Raw genomic sequence first — 18,630 nt, 5'->3', positions numbered from 1 at the left:
GTCCAAACATCCCAATTGCAGGACTTTCCTAATAAACAGCCTTCAGACTCATTGAGGCTTTCCTAGATAAATTATTGACATTACCATATAATATTCTCTGGGTATTTTGGTAAAGTCACGTAGATAGGTTCAAATTAATAAAAATAAACAAAAAAACTACGACGTTTCGATCTCAACACAAGCGATCGTCATCAAGATGACGATCGCTTGTGTTGTGATCGAAACGTCATAGTTTATTTTTATTAATTTGAATCTATCTACGGGACTTTACCGAAAGACCCAAAGAATATGAATTCCTGCAGTCACGAAAGCTTTAAGTCAAAATTACCATATAATATTGAGAAACATTGGTATTCCTCCAATAGCAACGTATTTGGCAATAACACTGTTCTTAAAGGAACGCTTTATATTAAGTGACCTTTCTTGACCCTTCATAGCAAAGCGATCTCTGCTATGAAGCAGTACCATTGCTCAAAACGCCAACTATTATGTATTTCTTTCTTTGTAGTGCAGTCCTTGTTATTTGTGCTTGAGTGCTGCTGAGAAACAAAAATGGTTTAAAAAATATTAAACGTCTAACTCCCCAGTCCTTTTCACAGATCATGTGCTCTCAAAGAATTTGGAAGCAGAAGGCAATTATTTTTTTTAATCTCACACGTAGGCCTCGGCAATGTAAGGTAAAAGTGTAAAAGCAACGAGCCTACCTTTACCCTACCTTTTACCTTACCACAATACAATCTCTCTACCCTACCTTTTACCCTTTAGCAGGTAAGGTAAAAGGTAAAAAGCAACGAGCCTACCTTTTACCCTACCCTTTACCCTTACCCCTTGGTATGTCGACACCTTTACCTTTACCCTTTTACCCGGTAAAAAGGGTACAATTACCTTACTTTGCCGAGGCCTACTCACACGCACGTGTTCCCCTGCCCTTCCCCAGGAGAAGCACGTGTTTGTGTACACGCCGAAGGGATGGTGCCTCGATCGCTCGGAGCTGCTGCACCAGGTGTTCGTGGCGACCTGCGAGGACGGCAAAACCTCGCAGCAGTGGGAGATGAACAACATTGTCGGCCTCTAACCTGTGACCTCTGTGACCCCCGGGACCACGTGACCTGCACATCGACGTCTCTAAAGCACACATGCCTAGGCATGTAACGATTCACCGCCCCCCCAGTGATGTGATCGATTCTCTCGATTTCGGGGTCATGATTTCAATCGAAATTCGATGAGGTTTTTGTTTGTTGTCTCGTTTTTTATCACCTTGTTTGTATTGTTTCTCCGTGTGTGTTTTTCCCTCCCTCCTATGTTGAGTTCCGTTTGCTCCATTAACCCTAAATGTAATATCTTTGTGTAATTTTGTGTACGACCCATACATTGTAAATGATCGATTCTCACGCGCACACTTCGATACGTGTTTCGTGGCCGTTAATTTCGATCTGAATCGTGACACGCCTCTTACAGCCACGTTTACATATATGTACGTGTGTGTGGTCTGTGTACGTTGCCCCAACAGTCTGTGTAGTTTATGTAGGGGCCTATGTATGGATCTTTGTCTTTGTCGTGTTTGTATCTCTATCAGCGTGTGTATATAGTATATATACTGTACGTGCGTATACGAGTGCAGTGCTGTCGTGGTTTGTGCACTGCACTACGAACCTGGCGACCCGAGTTCGATTCCCGCTCATGACCAATAAGTGTCCAATATTTTGAACCAGTGCTTCCTCCCCTAGGTCAACTTGGCCTTAAATGAGTACCTGGTGTAGTGTGTGAACATCGGCACTGGGGAGACAAAGGCAGCCGGGCGTGGTGTTGCCCACCCACCTCCTCATGTGCCATGCTTGCCTTGATAGGCACTAGTCACAACAGTATGTTACGGCTATGCGGGGGGGGGGGGGGGTTCTTTGTCTTTGTATGTGTGTGTGTATATAGCATATGTACATATGTGTGTCTATATACACATACATGTGTGTGTGATACTGGTTTCGTGTACATATTGTGCACGCGTGTACATATATACAGTATATGTATTATCCTTATGGAAAATAATATTGAAACAAGTCTTAAAAGATATGACCTATATATATGTATTTTTTATAAATATTTACGTTGTGTCAGTGGCTCAGCCTTGTCATTTTGGAACCAAATTCGTTGCAATGCTCACGAGTTGGTCGGTGCTGCATTGAGGCACGAGAGAACAAAATATTTCAGTTCTGAAGTTACACAGAATACTCGTGGACTGGCTACGTACGTTTAAATAAACTTGCAACATCTCGGTTGCTTAATTTATTACAATACCAACAACAATAATGGACCGCAGCAAAACAAAAGTTTACGTTTCGACGCGTAAGTAAGTATTTTGTGAATTTTCTACACTACCAACGCAGGGTCACACAATGTTTTGTTATTTTTGTGAATTGGAAATGTGTAAATTCAAAACAATTTTCAAATGTGATACTTTTTTTTTACATGATCACAACCTTGAGGTTGCTAACTCGAGTTTAGTGTTAGGGTCGCCCAGCCTATCGTGCAGGTCGCTGTATAAGATAGCAGAAGCCACGAGCGTCTGTCGGTAGCCCTGGATTGCTAAATTAAAACGCAGGCAGGGCTCGTAACACCGCGTCTGTGTCGCGTTGCGGCAAGTAGCTTCTGTAGCGATCGGCCACCTTTGTGCTCTTCTTACCTTCAAAGCCCCCCCCACCCCCCCCCGAGTCTTTGTGCGTACACATAATCACGGCCGTTGGTAACCCATGTGTACAGGGCGGTCCAGGAGGTGTCTTGTGATCCCCATTTAATTCTCTAAAACTTAATATGCTTGCACACCATTGGGTGTTAAAAGGGAAATGAATGAGCAAAGAGAAGAAAAAAATATTAGGGGCCAATTGGAGGTCACATGACATCTGGACCCCCTCCCTGTACATGTCCAGCCTTTAGTCGATCCCACTGCTGGATGGGGTCTTCCCACGCCGGGTAGGTCGTGGGAAGTAGTTGACCACAGTGGGAGTATAGAAGCACAGTCGATAAACGGATTTGAGTGGTATGAATATCTTGACCTTATTTGACATTGTTATTTTTGTACCAACAGATTTTGGGGGCCCTGACTTGAAGAAGTCACTTTATTTTTTAAAAGGAGATGTATTTTTATTTATAGTTTTTTATTTTGTCATAATCGCTGTGCATGGTACATTCCTTTTGCAGTACGGGTCGCCAAGAATACGGTTGGGTATGCGCCCGGCGTTTCCTTGAAATCTCCCCGTCTTTCGTGTACGCTGCAAGTGATGCTGAAACATTTTTTGCAACGCAGCCTTGTTGAGGCCGTGCCGCTCTCCGTTGTCGGGAGCGGTGCGTAGCCATCGAGTGTGCAGGTGGTGCAACTGCACCGTAGGGTGGGGGGGTACGTGGGCCGGGGAGGTTACGAAGAGGAGTGGAGGGGGTGGGACATTGGACGGGGGACGCTCATTTAATTTGCACCTTCTGATAAGCACGGTTGGCTACGTAGGGTGCGAAAGAAGTTCAACATGCATTCATTCCTTGCAGCAGGGCCCGTGCCAACCGCCGCGCTATGCCACTGCGTTGTGTCAATTCGTCGTTCCGCGTAGACATTGTTGTTTCCTGGCGCAGCAGGATCTTTTAGGAAAGGCGTCGATGTTCGGAAACGTTCCCGGGTTTAACTTTAAAAAATTCAACACATACGTCGATAAAACGTAAAATGAAAAATATGTCAGAAGCGATGTTTTGAGCAGAGACCATTCACAGGACACAAATGATGTATGTGCATATATGATGATGTGTGTGTGTGATTTGGAGAAGGGTCCCCTGCTCACAAAATTGCCTAGTGTATATCTTTCCCATAGAAGGCATTGTTATTGGGTGTGACACGCAGTCGGCTTTTACGACCACTATCCATCATAAAGCGGGGTCTTTTTGGGTTAGATCGCGTAGATGTTGGCGGACGTTTAGAGGTTTTTTTTTGTCAACTGTGCTTGGGAACCACTGCAAACGGAGCAGAAGCACCAAACACATGGTTTAAGTTTACATAAAGTAGCGCCTGTGACACACGAAAGATATGAATTCAAGACCAAGGCATCACAGCACTTCTAGTCTTCACGACTCCTCTCTCTCCCTCGACTTCCTACCTTATCCAGTCCCATCCCACTTTTCAAATCGCCTAATTCTTTTTTTTACCTAAGGGTCTCCAAATGTATTTGTACGACTATACAAATCGATGCCAGCCACCCTTGCCATCGAACAACCGCCAGTCACACGGCTTGTCACCCGACCTCTTGCTTCCCACCCGACCTCTTCCTTCCCACGTCCTGTGTCATCATCTCCCGTCTCTCTCTCTACCTCTGAACCGTTAGGAGCCGCTCGATGAGTGCTGGTCCGTGGACGATTGTGCACCTGAACTCTGGCACGATTGCGCGCACCGCACTCTCTCACGGGCTGGACTGCGTTGACCTGCGCCTTGAGTAACAACTCGCATTAGCAGAACTGTCAACCCCTTATCGGTGCCCTACATTATTACAGACAAATTCAAACCTTATTGGTGACCCCGTGCACCTTTACAAATCTCAACGTTCATCCGACGAAGTTCCATCACAGCGGGAGAAACAAGCAAATATACAAAATGTTTGCCCGTATCGAAACGGCCGTACGCCGTCATGGACCTGAAAACTCAATTCCCCTGTACAAGAATACGTGGTTAACCGTACGGGTTGAAAGGCGATTGTAAAGGTGGTTGGGTTGTGTTGTTGGTTGGTTTCAACTTTTTGCCTATTGCTGGCACACCGCTCCACGTCTCCCCCTACCGGGGACGCGGCTGCTACTGCGTGGGGCGGAGTGTTTGTGGAGGGGAGGCTCCCTCCCTCCCGCCGGCGTCGTCGTTGTTGCGGCGAATCGCGTAGTTCGTTCGGCGGCCTGTGGTGGTGGTGGTGAGGAGGGTGGGGGTGATTGCGCAACAGCCTCTCTTCACACGCTGCGGCCATTGAATGCGGTGTTGTGAAGCACGTACCACTGTTGACTGGACTGAGCCAGTGCGCGTGTGTGTGTGTGGCGCGCGTGTATGCTATGTGTGTGTGTTGGTGTGTGTGTTGAGTGTGTGTGTTGGTGTGTGTGTGCTGAGTGAGTGTGTTGGTGTGCTGAGTGAGTGTGTGTTGGTGTGCTGAGTGAGTGTGTGTTGGTGTGTGTGTGCTGAGTGAGTGTGTGTTGGTGTGTGTGTGTTGGTGTGTGTGTGGTGGTGTGTGTGTGTTGGTGTGTGTGTGTGCTGAGTGGGTGTGTGTTGGTGTGTGTGCTGAGTGAGTGTGTGTTGGTGTGTGTGCTGAGTGAGTGTGTGTTGGTGTGTGTGCTGAGTGAGTGTGTGTTGGCGCACTGCACCGAGTTCGATTCCCGCTGCAACTAAAAAAATATGTCATGAACCGGTCCCGGGCTCCCCGCCTAGGTCAACTCAGCCATAAATGAGTACCTGCTGCGGTATGTAAACATCAGCACCGGTGATACAAATGCAGCCGGGTGCGGTGATGTTTTGGCCTTTGTAGTTGCTCGCTAACAGCACGTGTACCCCCACGGTCCATGGAAGGCAATGCTTTGCCAGGGATATGTGTATTCATCTTCTTGGTTCTTTCGGTAAAGTCACGCAGAATTATCATTGTATCCTCACGCATACACGCACGGCCACTAAGCATACATATCCAGAGAGATAGGCGCTTGCAAAAATGCCGTCCGCATAAGGGGGGGGGGATGGATCGATTGATCATTGCGCATGGGTTTACTCGGCACGTTTAACAGCAGAGCGAGAGATTTGGCCACCTTTTGTGTTAATGAGTGACACGCATGAAGAAGGCGGCGTACAATGTGTGTGTGTGGCTGTCAGAATTGGATGATTTTGACAAGGATACACAGATGTTCATTGGGGTATTTAATTGGGTTGACGATCATTCAAGTTGGTGCGCTGCTGTTGGGGATGATTGTGAAAGTAGCCACTGTGTTTGTGTGTGTGTGTCCTTCCCCACACTTTCGATTAGCACACTTGGCGCTATGTACGATGCGAAATAAGTTCAACATCGTAATTAAAGCCTCTCCTCCATCTGTGTCACGGTCCCAAAAGCACACAAACTTCCAGGAGTCACAAGTGGTGTTTTGTGTGTGAGACCGTTTTAACAGTAACGGATTGGTTGGTTGTAAATCTATTTTCTTTCGAATGAATTTACATTTTTGGGAGATTGTTCTTTAAAAAAAAAGCTCCTTGATGCAATGTTATAATCGCTTTGTTGTAAAGTGAGAGATACTGTGATGCAGCCGCGGGGGAGAAGTTATCCGGTTTGCGGATTGATGATAATCGCAGTTGTCTGTGGTGGAATCTTTGGCACGTTTGTGTTGATTTCAACCTCCCACGGAGTGAAACTTCTTAGTTGTCTTTAACTTCTGTCCGCGTAAGTCATTATTGAGTGTGGTCGTGCACAGACGCCCGCGAACACACAAAGGGGGATCTTCCAAACAAGTTGAGAAAAAATCTCACAGTCGTAATGCTGCGATGTATTCTAAAATAGATATGGGGGGGAACGTAAATATTTCCCAAAACGATACTTTACTCGTCTTTTTACCGTACAAGTTAAATCTGGGTCACGTTACTCACGTATTTGTCAACTCGGTATCCTATTGGGCTCAACATGACATCCTGTATTCAAGTCCTGAAAGTATAATGTTATGTCTGCTGGTTGCAGTGGGGACACTGAAAAATGTGATGTGGGATTGTGTGCTCGCAAGATTTCAAATGCACCGTTTTCATTATTTGACTGCCCTCATGATCTACAGCCCTCTCATTCGTCCTGCACATACCAGAAGTTTATTTAAAGGGCGCCTTTGTTTGACTTTACGATTCAAGCCTTGTGGATGAGCTCGCAGATCCACTTGCGGCTCGTTTAAGTTGCAACATGTGACACTGCAAAAACACATTTGCCCCCATTTTTAGATCTACTGAATGGTATTCACTTGGAATGTCGCCTACCACTTAATAAGACCTATCCCTTGCCCTCACTTAAGCTTGTTGGGAGTAGGGTTATGGTAGGAACCAAACTTATGGAATATGATTGCATGTTAATCGACCTGGACTATCTATATCTTCCTCATTGTTTATGGTTGGACCGTTGTCACTTTGTATCGCAATATTCCGCAAGAGACAAACATACAACAGCATACGTGACCCAGCCTTCTGACCCATTTCCTGACGTTTTAACTTTGTTTTATTATTTTAGTTTGTTCAACTGGTGTGTGTTAGGCGGTATGTTAATCGTTACAGGACAAAACGGTGAAAGCTTTTGTTTTCACATTTTATTTATAGCTTTACTTGGGATGGGTTACTGTGTAATGCATTGGCTGTGACCGATGTTATGGCCTTTATTATCTTAGTTAATCATATGCGTTTGTTTCTTTTACTGTCGTTGCAATCGCATAAACCAACCCACTGGGAACTCGGTTTTCAGCGTCGTGATGATACATTCCATAGGAAATAACTCCTGTAGGTTGATATTTGAAAAACAAAAATGCTGAAAAGTAAAAACAAATATTCTGATGCCTTTTTGTTTCAATACGTTTCAAATTGCATGTGTATGCAGACCGACTTTATGTGTGGTTGTTGCCTGCCCCGTGTCGACACCGATTTCTGCAGGCGACCACTTTGCGACCACTTCAATTAATATCTTAACAAAGCGAGCTTCCTTTACACGCAAATCTCGCGACCACGGTGATGTTTTTGAATTGTTATATTTTTTTATGGACGGGCTGGTGGGTTTCATTTAATTGTATAGACATGTTCAAGTTTACATTCGTAAATTATTCAGTTGTTATCAGGTGTGTAGGACAAATAACTTAGATGTAATGGGTATAAGCGTTTTATATGTATACACAACATAACTTAATGATGTTTTTGATCGCAAATGTCATGGGAACACTTGCACCTGTGGTTGAAGTGACAGCTGTGCCCAAAGCTGCCGTGAAGATTCCCGCGATATGAGGGTAGTCATGATGATACAAACATATATTAGGACACTCCACTCTGTTTGCAAACTTCAAATTATAAGTTTTATATTCCAATGTATAATCCCAGTTTAGTTATTTTGCGGGTCATCTTTGAGTTTGGCGAATATGGACTTGCATCGTGCAAGTCCATATTCGCCTAACATCCCTAGACCATTTGTGTGGACCACCACTTGACCAAAACGTCTTGTGATCTCTACAATGAGAGCAGTCAACGTGGTGTCCTCTTCTTGAAGGAGTGGATCCAGTGTGTGAAATTTGCCCCCCCTGAACGTGAAAAAATACATTCCAAAATTGCTCTAAGGGACGTTTGGGGTTATGTGCCTGACGGAAGATTAAATAATACTGTATAATGGGAAAATTGATTGTAAGAATGTCAATTCCCCTGTTAAATGAAAATCTTAAAAGTGTTACGTTTATATATCATCGAGAGTAAAAGGGAGGACATGTATTTGTCTGACACACTTAGGGGGCAGACTTGCATTTGGAAAAGGTGGGGACTTTTTTAACTTGACTGCAAAAAGTAACTTGAGTCGTAACAGCAATTTGTGCGACATTAAATCATAAACCAATGCTAGTGCCAGCGATGCACTGAAACACCGTGCCGCTGTTCTGTACTGCCCTACTGATTCATCGTTCACTGTGAAATGCACAAAGTACGCGGTAAACAACCAAAAGCTAAAAATGCATTGCTCTAATGCAAGCCGTGCCCTTCGGCTGGAGGATCTGTTTGTTTCGTAGAAATTTTTTTTGCAAGGAATTTTAGGTTTATAAGGTCCCTGTACATGCACATGGATCGAGCCTATGAAGCAATGTGAACATGAAAGGTTTGAAATTTGGCGAGTTGGAAATATTGAGCTGTTTCTTTCCACTCTCGTCTTAACTCTTTTTTGTAAACTGGGGGACAAGCACGAGGTTGGTAAATGAGATGGCGATGTCAGTCTCATAACGAGGGATAAACCACTGCAATTTGAATTGACGCTTCTACGGAATAATTCTGTTCCATAAAAAAATAACGTGCCATGATTTAGCTATGTATCTTCCATGCAAAGTGAAGTGGGGTTTTTTGTACAAGTCCTGGGAAAAGGCTGTGTTTTCTCTTGTCGTGTTTTCAAGTAATGCTTGAAAGAAAATTACACCAAAAATAGATGCATGTTCAAAAAGAGAATGTGAATTGCAGATGTGCAGGAAATTCAACTATATCTGGCTGCCAAGGACCTGGGATTGTTGAATTTCTCTTGAACGGGTGTTGCGTTGTCATCTTGTTACCGTAGCCTCCGTGTTATTACGCACCCTTTTCCCGCCCCAGTATTTTAAAGAAAAAGTTGAGGCTGCGTCTTGTAACCCAATAGGTGGCCAGTTGTGTGCGCGCGACCGAATTTGTGTAACCTAATTGATACCGTGCACAAGTTTGAGGTGTGTCTTCCTTTCTCGAGCGGCTATTATAATCTGGCGAATACGGCAAGCACCATGGTAGTTTGTGGTCCATCTTTGAGACACGTTAATGTGTTTTTACATTTGTGATACGAAGTAGCTGTAACAGTGATCGGCAGTGCGATTCCATGATGATAATTTTGGCCTTGGGACCACGGAGCCACTTTTACAAAACTAGCAGTGTAGAACTGTTGCTAGAGATCAGATTGGTTGGAATTGTGTAAAACTGAATGACATTGGCAGCATGTAATTTTATAAAATGCTGAATGAACTTATTGGCAGGTGGGGGGGGTGTTACAATATTCCATTTCATATACAATGCCACACACATGCAATCTGGTCTCCTGCATCAGGTTTAAAATCAAGTGGCTCCTTAAGCCAACAAACCCTTGCTTCAAATAGTTACACTTGACAGTATGCAATATGCTTCTGCTAAACGAGAGATAGTAAAACTAAATCTGTACACTGGAAATAGGGGCTTATTTTTATAATTGTGATCAGTTTTTTTTCAGTGGTGATAAATAAAGTGTATATATTGTCAATTATGTCATTGTCATAACTTATTTCATTGCATTTGGTCCTTGTTATTTTTTATTCTCGCGTGACATGCAAGTGAACATTTGCAGGAAAATCAACTGTTTTGTGTTATGTAGTGTGCAGTCTTTAAAATCCCTCACTTTCTCTGGCTCAGATAATTTAACAGCCATAAAAATGAATGCAAACTGGAAACTATACTCAAATGGCTAACCATCAAAACAGAAATCTCAGCGTGCTTTGCATGTCCAGATGACGCCACCTTTCCTGCACGTAATTTGCAGTCTTGTGCAAATGAGACTATCCTGGTCTCTTGAATTTTCACCTGGTCAAACAGAATAAACGTTAAACTTTTGGAAGGTGGTAGGTGTGAAAAATGGGCAAATTGTCCCCAGGCCTCACAAATAGGATCCCACAAAGGACCTATTATTGTCCCTAATGAATAAGGAGGCTGCGTGTGGCATACTGCCCCAGGCATATATAGAAACCTGGACAGCCCTGGTCTCAAGAGTTGAGATTGTGGAAAATATTTCGGGCAGTTCGTGCTGATTTACGACTCCCCAGTACTATATGCCATCGCATTCTGCTGATTTGTGTCCGAGGTATTCGTTGACCAACCGTTCCTAGCACTGCTGTGGCTGAAGAGGTAGTTTGACAGGCAGGAACAAAACAATATGTACACAACTCAAGATTGAAAACTCATTTTGTAAGAACTGCTTTTTGTGTTTAGTTTGTCCTTCCCCACACCTGATTCGCACGGTTTTGCTAGACACTGTACGAAAGAAGTTCAACATCCATACAAAGGTGTCAACCTCCAAGCATAATGGATATCGCCCAACATGCCCTTCATGCCAACATTGAGTCCCAAGAAAATAAAACCGTTTTTTAGCGGTCATGTCTTGCTTCCTAAAATAGGAACTTAGGCAGTGCAGAATGTATCCCCAGTATAGGGAGGGCTAGTCGACGTTACGTTTCCAAGCATAAGTAACAGGTAACAATGGCTTAGCTTTTCTGATGAGTTATAAACAGTAAAACAGTAGTTGCGGGGGTTGTTATACTAACTGGTACAGCACTTTTAAAACTCTAAAATCAAACTTTATTTTACCAGGGAAGGCCCACTGAGCTATATAGCTATTTTTCATAAGCCACCTGGCCACAATAGCTCAACGAGGTGGCTTGTGGAAATGTATAGCAGCCAAATACTCGAGGCACGTTTCTAAATGTGGAGGGGAAACCCGGAAAACCCATAGAAAAATCCACATGGACAACATGCAAACTCCAAACACGACATGGTTGGGTACAAACTCACGATCTGTATACTGTACCAGGTGAAGTATTAAACATCTTATCAGTGTCCCATTTTTATCATCCATTACTGGTTCGTGTCAGGACCGGTAACCATTTTCTGTGGAATGAATGCACCAGTTAACATGCGACTGGCTAGCAGTAGCTGTTCAACCCCTATGGCAGCCAAAGTCACCGCCCGCTACAGGTTTTTCAGTTAAGGTGCAGCCCTGCAACTGGTTGTTCATGCCACTGGTAGTAATGCCCCGACTAGAGCAAACGCTGTTTTACCATTTCATGCCAACAAGATATTTTATAAGAGGTGGGCCATATTCATAATTTACCCAACCACATGAAACCTATTCGGCTGGAAACTTGCCTCGATGTACTTGTGCCCGGACGACTATCGAATCGGTAAAACTGGATTGCAAATCCTGTGGTAACCATGACACTATAGCAGCTCTCTTGTTTCTCCGTTAAGGTGAAACACGTGCATTACTCTGGACATTTTCTAAGTGTGGCAAACTAATAACCATTCATTATTTGGTTACTTATGCATTAAATATACAATTTGAACCCTAATTCAGTATTTTCCTTGTCCTTAAATACCAAAAAATGCTGTCAGCCAAGTTCGTGGCCATCACATGGTTATGTGCAATGATGCCATTCTAATATGCAATGAATGCCTATTCGAGTTGTGGTTTTTGCAAATGAATTAACTTAAAATGGGAAAAAGCTAAATGTGGTTGATTGCTTTAAGTTTCAAATTTCAGGCACTCAATCTGGTCAATGTTTCTGAAACTGCACTTCCATAATGTCCACGTATAAATGTTGAGATCATCCAGACGAGATTCTCAATTTAATATGGATTTGTTTTAATAAACACCTTTTAAAATGTGTTATGGCTCATATGGATATATACTGGCATTGCGGCCAAGTGTTTACAATTTTCATGAAAAATTCTAAGATGCATAAGGTCATTTTCTTCATTAAACCTTGATGTAAACCAATTTCTCAGAGTATGGTCAGTTTATTCCAAAGGCAGAATACACCAAGACTGAGCAACTCAATGCAAGCTCCTTTGAGTCATGTTTGTCTTTCTACTTCCACCACCGAGACACTTTTTCAAAGTATAAACATTAACAGCAAAGTCACTAAAATGTTTATTAGTAAATCAAATACAGAACAAAAAGCACAATAAAACATGCAGCTCACGAGTACTGTATTAATGTACTAGAATAATCATTTGGCAGTTTTTTTACGACTGCAATTATTTTTTGTACAAAAAAAAAGCCTGAACTAGAAAAGGCAAGCAACAATGAAGCGCCAAATGAAATGTTTTCACTTTCCACTTTAAACATAAATGCTTAAAGGGAAGAGAAAGCCTGTACATGAAGCAGTAACTTACAACACAGTGTACATTGATCCATTTATAGCTGAAAAGCATCTGCTCATTTGCCACATCCTTGAATCGCTAGCAAAAATTTCACTCGGCAACAACACGCTACTAAAGATGCCAAAATTGACAGGTTTTCATCTATTACTGTTGCCACAAACCTGCAGTTTCCAAATTATCTAGCCATTATTGCCTTAAGCATATAATACGCACAAGCTCAGCAAAAAATATGTCATCAGGTATGCTCACTAAATTCAGTGCTCGTCAAACTGTGGCTGCAGTAACCATGGCATCCCTTACACAAAAACCCCGAACTAAAGTTTAGTAAGTACAAGAGTGTATTTATTTGAAGTATTATCTTGTTTTCTTTACAGCTAGCTTACTTCACAATTCCCTGTGTCACCATCGTAACTTCAATGAGGTCTGCATGGGAATGTTTTTGCACACTCCAATTTTGGTTTTATGAACCACCCGTGGGTGTTAACGATTTTATTAATGCGGACAATCCGTACACAGAGTTTCTATTCATGTATGGTATCCGTAGATTTTCAATATTAAAATTTCAAAACACCTTTCCAACCAGACAGCTAACCAGTTTCAAACAAAGTGAGAGGAAACTAACGTTAGCGAAACCAGCCAAACCGTGAAGTAAGCCCACCATACTTCCATTTACACTCCTGCTAGCACTCCTATTCGTCATCATCATCATCGTCTTCATCCTCATCCTCGTCATCTTCCTCATCATCATCTTCATCGTCGTCATCATCCCTCTGCTTGCTGGCCGGTTTCGAGGCAACCTTGCTGGTCTCGACCTTGCCCTTTGACCTGTACGAAGCCATGTCCTGTAAACACACAGAGGTAAAACCATGCAACCTTGTCCAAGTGAACACTACAAGTTTCCAAATTACCCAACACGAGGAAAGATGAGAAAGCAGCCTCTCCTGTTGCACTCACCTTGTCGTACTTCTCCTTCAGCTTGGCTGTCTTGCGCTCGTAGATCGACTTTTCGTCAGCAGGAGCGTTGTTCCACATCTCACCCAGTTTCTTGGCAATGGAGCCAATGGTGAGACCGGGATTTTCGGCGCGCACCTTGGAGCGGTACTCAGCGCAGTAGATGAAGAAAGCCGACCTAGAGACGCACGCACGCGCAGGAGCAGCATTCGCCGCACGCGGAGAAGCACGCAAACAGTGTGAGGGAGCGACTCTCGCTGCGTGAGAGCCTGCGGGGAAAAGCACGGACCAACACAACAGCAACAGAAAAAAAATGTATAACATGACAGGCAAAATAATGGATACAAAGCACACAGAAAACATAAAATTATTGCAACAAAGCAGTTTCAACAGTGCAATAAAATAAATGTGTTTTTTTATTCTCAACACTGATAATAACACCCTACTACATCAGGCCCAATTAACAGGGCTGTTATTTATAACTGGCGTGCGATGAGATTCTCACGGGGGTCTCTTGGGGGCATTGGGGTCCTTCTTTTTCCTGCTGCCCCTCTCGCCCTTGGGAGGCACGTACGTCTTCATCTCTCGGTCATACCGCACCTTGTCCACCTTCGCCATGTCCTCAAAGCGAGTCTTCTCCTTCTCCGACATCGTCTGTATGACAAAAAAAAAATTGTATTCCTTGAATAAAACCACAACAATTTCACCCTTTGACATGTCAGTTAAACCAGTCCCAAAAACAGTGCGAGACTTAATTATTGCCACGGTCGCTCACCTTCCACCGCTCGGAGCACTTCTTGGAGAACTCGGCAAAGTTGACCGACGCCTCTGGGTTCTTCTTCTTGTGCTCCTCGCGGCACGTCTGCACGAAGTAGGCGTATGACGACATCTTGCCCTTGGGCTTCTTCGGATCTCCCTTACCCATGGTTGGTTCTTGTTGGCCGCTGTCACCGACACTTGCTGCTCAAGATTCTTCTTATTTCCTTGACACTACTGCCATCGCAGGGTAGTGGTACAAACAGACGTTAGATGTTTAATAGCTCACATCATTTGTAGCTTTAACAGAGCTGGGTGCTGTGTAAAAACTATCCAACTTGGAACATATAAAACCAATTTGGTACCTCTTCTCTGGAAATGTATAATTTAAAATGTAACAAAGCTTTTACAATTGTTCGCTAATACTTATATCACGTGACTTCATTAACACTACAATTACTACAGAAACAATATTACATGAGCTTAATGACCGAGTACAAGATAGAGCACAATCTTTGCTGCTCAAACAGCGTTGACTAATGCATAAAAATGTTGGATAATACGTTATTAGAGTTTTGCTGGCTGGTGTGTGGTTACGTCACCAAGCAATTCTGCGCAACGGCACCACCTGAAACCCACGTGGTTTATCCGCAAACATGCGTGGGCATTTGCTGGCTTTTCTACATAAAGAACTCGTTTGCATTCAGATCTTAACTGGCAGGATGCTAATTAATCGGGCGGGCATTGCGTCAAATTTGCAGGGATTACCAACATTTCAGATGTGGTAGGTTAATCAATTTGATAGTTTTAGTATATTTGTAGATTTTTTACGAGAACTGTGGGGGGGTAGAGGTTTTTTTGGAGGGCTATATAATTGGAAGGAAGTGTATTTTTGCAAAAAAATTAAGTAGATACAATTTTTCATATTTTCTGAGGGAGAACTTTCATTCAGATTTTCACAAAAGCTCCATATAAACATTATTTTAAATACACCAATATAAAAATGTTTATGAAAAACAGCGGCATATAAATATCCCGATGCCAACTTGACTATTCTAAAAAAAATAACAAACCTTTCCCTCAACAAAAACCCTCGAATTAAACAAAAAAAATTAAACAAAAAATAAACCTGGGACGCCATTTCGCGAAACTGCCTTCTAAGCCACCACCCCCCTCTCCTTTACCGCTCATTGTCGGCGCGTGTATTCTTTCTCAAGCACGAAAACAAAGGCATCAAGGCGAAATGTGTAGTAGATGTAGGTGTGGTGTTGGTTGGTGGTGTTGGCTGGGAGTCGTAACGTTAAATCGGCTACAAGAGCCCTCCCCCTCCCACCTCCTCCTCGGTGCCATTTTACGCGGCCGCGCCTTCCGCCATTGCCCCTGGCCCGAGTTTGCGAGCTGCCTCCAACACCACCATCATCGCCCTCTTATACAACCCCCTTCTTATCGTTCTCTATTTACCACCGCCACCAACATTCTAGCGACGTTAATAAATCCCGGCTCGCTAAAGTTTAAAGAGGTTTTTGTTGGCGGTAACCACCAACACTACCACCACAGCCTCTCGGTGCGTGTGGACATCGCCAACACGAGCGCTAATGGCGACCCGCAAATACGCTCGGCCGCCCACCGTCGTGTTATTAAAGCACGATGTGTGTGTGTGGGGTTTCTTAACACGCACACACGCTTTGAAATATGAGCAGTGAAAAAATTACGCAATCGCCTTTCGTGAGGAAATATCAACCCGCGCGAACGCGGGGGTAAGAATGGGGGTGTGGGGATTAAAATAAACCACACAAAATACTAAACTTGTCATCTATTTCCTCAAATTACCTAAAGTGAACGTTTTAACGCAATTTTTTTGTTTTAAATCTGAACAATTTTTGTAGCTTTACACGCGGCGAGAGATAAACGCGGCAGCTCTTAACGAAAACACCTCAATCCCCCCCATGCCCCTCCCCTCAATCCCCCCTCCCCACTGAACCCCCCGCGGTCTCGCGCCCAACGTTCGCCTCGCGAGCGACGCGCGCGGTCTTTTTTTTCCCGCGCGACTCGCGCGCCCCCATAGCGATACACGGGGGGTGAGGGGGTGGGGGCGATTTGGTCGCGAGGCGGTTGAAGGGGGATTTAGTGAGGAAGGCGACTGGAAGGGGTAGGGGGGGTGATGTGGGGGGGGGGGTGATGTGGGGGGGGTGATGTCGGGGGGGGGGCGAGTGATATCGGGGGGGGGTTGAGTGATGTCCGGGGGGGGGCGATGGGGGGTGATGTTGGGGAGGGTGATGGGGGGGGTGTCGGAGGGGGGGGGGTGATGTCGCGAGGCGGTAGGCAACAGCGGCAGTAGCGCGCGCGCGATTTTTTTCCCGCGCGAAGCTCGCGCGCCCATCGCAGTGGGGGGGGTAAGGGTGGGGGGGGTAAGGGTGGGGGGGGTAAGGGGGGGGACGGTTGCGCGAGGCCGAGCGCGCGCCAACGTCAATGAGTAACGCGGCATCTATGGAGAAGAGTAAAGGCGATAAAGAGTAGTGCAGTAAAGGCGGATGATGGGCGATACAACAAAAACTACACCTCCGCGCAAAATGGCACCATTTGCCGTCCGGAGTGAATTGTATATTTATTTACAACAAAAAATTTGCCATCTTGGTTATATATTAACCTATCGTACTTTTTAGTCTTTATCCGTTAATTTGTATTTAAACTTGCTAGGGTGGCGCGGACGCCAGGGTGAGGAGCGATGGGAAGGGTTTCGAGGAGGGGAGGCGGGGTAAGTTGTGGTGGCTGAGGGGAGGAGGCGCGCGGGGGAGGCAGACTCGGCTGAGGCGATTTCGCATTAAAAATATAACAAAAAACCATCGCGCGGCCGATATGGCGTTACATTTGAGAGAAAAGCCACTCTCCCGAGACGAATGACGCAGAAAACGTGGCGATTCAGAGCCAAAAAATACGCAAACGCACGGCACTCAAAGTTGCGCCCATTCGCGAACACTGCCGAGAAGCTTAAGCACTGTCGGCCATTATATGTAGATCCGCCTCGCACAAACTGAGTCACAAAAATTGTGCTCACGGCTCGGGCACGCGTCTAAAAACGCGCCCATATCGCGCACCACAACGGCCCCGAGGGAAACTCGACGGGAATTCAATTGGCGACGAAACGCTGGCGACCGACGGCGAATATCCGTAACTTACGTGCGCTCGCTCGCTGCCTCTCCACTGTGCACCTCGCCGTAACGCTGGAGAATGGGAGGCTGAGGGGGCGATGAGACGGCGATTTCTATTGGCTGGCGTCAGCGCGCGCCAATGAGAGGCGCCTCCTGATTGGCCAGAGGTTCCCCGTCCAAACGCATAAAGACGGCACCCGATTGGTCGAGCGCTAATTTATGCGGCGCTGAGAGAAAAGCGCGGGAGATTCGCTTTTAAGCCGTAGAGCCCCCATTGACACCGTAGTAGTGCTTATACGTTGTGCGAGGCGCGCTATAGTGGGGCGCTTATTGCGTGCTCCGCGCTCAGGGCTAGGGATGTGTCATGCGAGATTATTTATGGGGCGCCGATTAACGCCGCTGGGCCGACTTTCGTGCAGAATATATGCCCCGGTTGGTCACATGCACCACGTATTTCGCTTTGCACCGAGGAAACGGCAATCGCCTCGAGCTTCGGCGCATCGCCGGCTGCGAGTGCGACGCCTGCGGAGGCGCGTGCCGCCGATTCCGGCCCCCGCAGGCGACGAGACCGTGGGGGAAATTGGGCCCCCCATTCCGCACTCTCGAGTTGGCGCGTCCAAATTCAAATCCGATTGGCCGTCGCCCTGGTGACGTCATCGACGGTCAGCCAATGGACGCCCGGGGGGGCTTCGCCGCGCGCTTCCCCTCCCCCCCTCCCTCTTTGCGCGTTTCCAACGCGCACCCTTCGCCTCGCGCCGGGTGGGCGGGGCCAAGCGCGCGTCACGCAAGGGGGGGGGGGCGGCGGGGGGTTGGATATTAGCCCCGCCTTCTTTTAATTAAGCACCGCCCTCCCTCTTCTCTTCGTGTTCTGATTGGCTAGTGAACAGAGGGCACAGATAACGAAGGTCTTATAAACAACACGGGGGGGAAATAAAAACGGACGACGTTTCAGACATTGGCCCTTTTTCATAGCACATATGTGTTGATGTTGCTTTGGCAGTGGTGCAGACAAGCGCAACGTCATGAGCTATTATCAAGGGCCATTACCTGAAACGTCGCATGTTACAGTATATATTTTGTTTTACTTTAAGGCCACAATTA

General features: G+C 45.3%; 3 protein-coding genes across 6 annotated transcripts in view; 2 read left to right on the top strand and 1 right to left on the bottom strand.

Moving 5' to 3' along the window:
* GALNT7 (polypeptide N-acetylgalactosaminyltransferase 7) overlaps positions 1-10,001 on the top strand; it is a 39,764-nt gene extending 29,763 nt beyond the window's left edge. For both annotated transcript variants that reach the window (XM_078602880.1, XM_078602879.1), the window contains exon 12: positions 938-10,001. In XM_078602880.1, coding sequence (XP_078459006.1) covers positions 938-1,075 — 138 coding nt within the window. In that variant the 3' untranslated portion in view covers positions 1,076-10,001. The remainder of the gene's footprint in view (positions 1-937) is intronic.
* Positions 1-18,630, top strand: part of PIR (pirin) — a 490,330-nt gene that overhangs the window by 353,650 nt on the left and 118,050 nt on the right. The window lies entirely within an intron of this gene.
* On the bottom strand, positions 12,428-17,829 carry LOC144724051 (high mobility group protein B1-like). 3 transcript variants are annotated; one of them, XM_078602881.1, is made up of 5 exons: positions 17,558-17,829; positions 14,400-14,617; positions 14,130-14,278; positions 13,628-13,802; positions 12,428-13,515 (listed from the first exon to the last, which is right to left on the bottom strand). In XM_078602881.1, exons 2-5 carry the CDS (start codon positions 14,547-14,549, stop codon positions 13,363-13,365), a joined length of 627 nt encoding a protein of 208 aa, XP_078459007.1. In that variant the 5' UTR covers positions 14,550-14,617; positions 17,558-17,829; the 3' UTR covers positions 12,428-13,362. The 3 variants fall into 3 exon arrangements, with proteins under 3 accessions (XP_078459007.1, XP_078459008.1, XP_078459009.1); XM_078602882.1 differs by having other exon boundaries at positions 14,400-14,614; XM_078602883.1 differs by lacking the exon at positions 17,558-17,829 and adding an exon at positions 15,714-16,352.

The sequence above is a fragment of the Lampetra planeri genome, chromosome 19 (genome assembly GCF_965212315.1).
Source record: "Lampetra planeri chromosome 19, kcLamPlan1.2.h2, whole genome shotgun sequence".
Taxonomy (NCBI): domain Eukaryota; kingdom Metazoa; phylum Chordata; class Hyperoartia; order Petromyzontiformes; family Petromyzontidae; genus Lampetra; species Lampetra planeri.
The sequence above is the reverse complement of the archived record's forward strand: the minus strand, read 5'-3'. Positions and strand labels throughout refer to the sequence as shown.

Coding starts and splice junctions, on each gene's coding strand:
- LOC144724051 (XM_078602881.1), bottom strand. CDS start 14,549: ATGGGTAAGGGAGATCCGAAGAAGCCCAAGGGCAAGATGTCGTCATAC. Junction 13,803..14,129: donor AATGCCCCCAAGAGACCCCC/GTGAGAATCTCA, acceptor GTGCGTCTCTAG/GTCGGCTTTCTTCATCTACT. Junction 13,516..13,627: donor TGAAGGAGAAGTACGACAAG/GTGAGTGCAACA, acceptor GTGTGTTTACAG/GACATGGCTTCGTACAGGTC.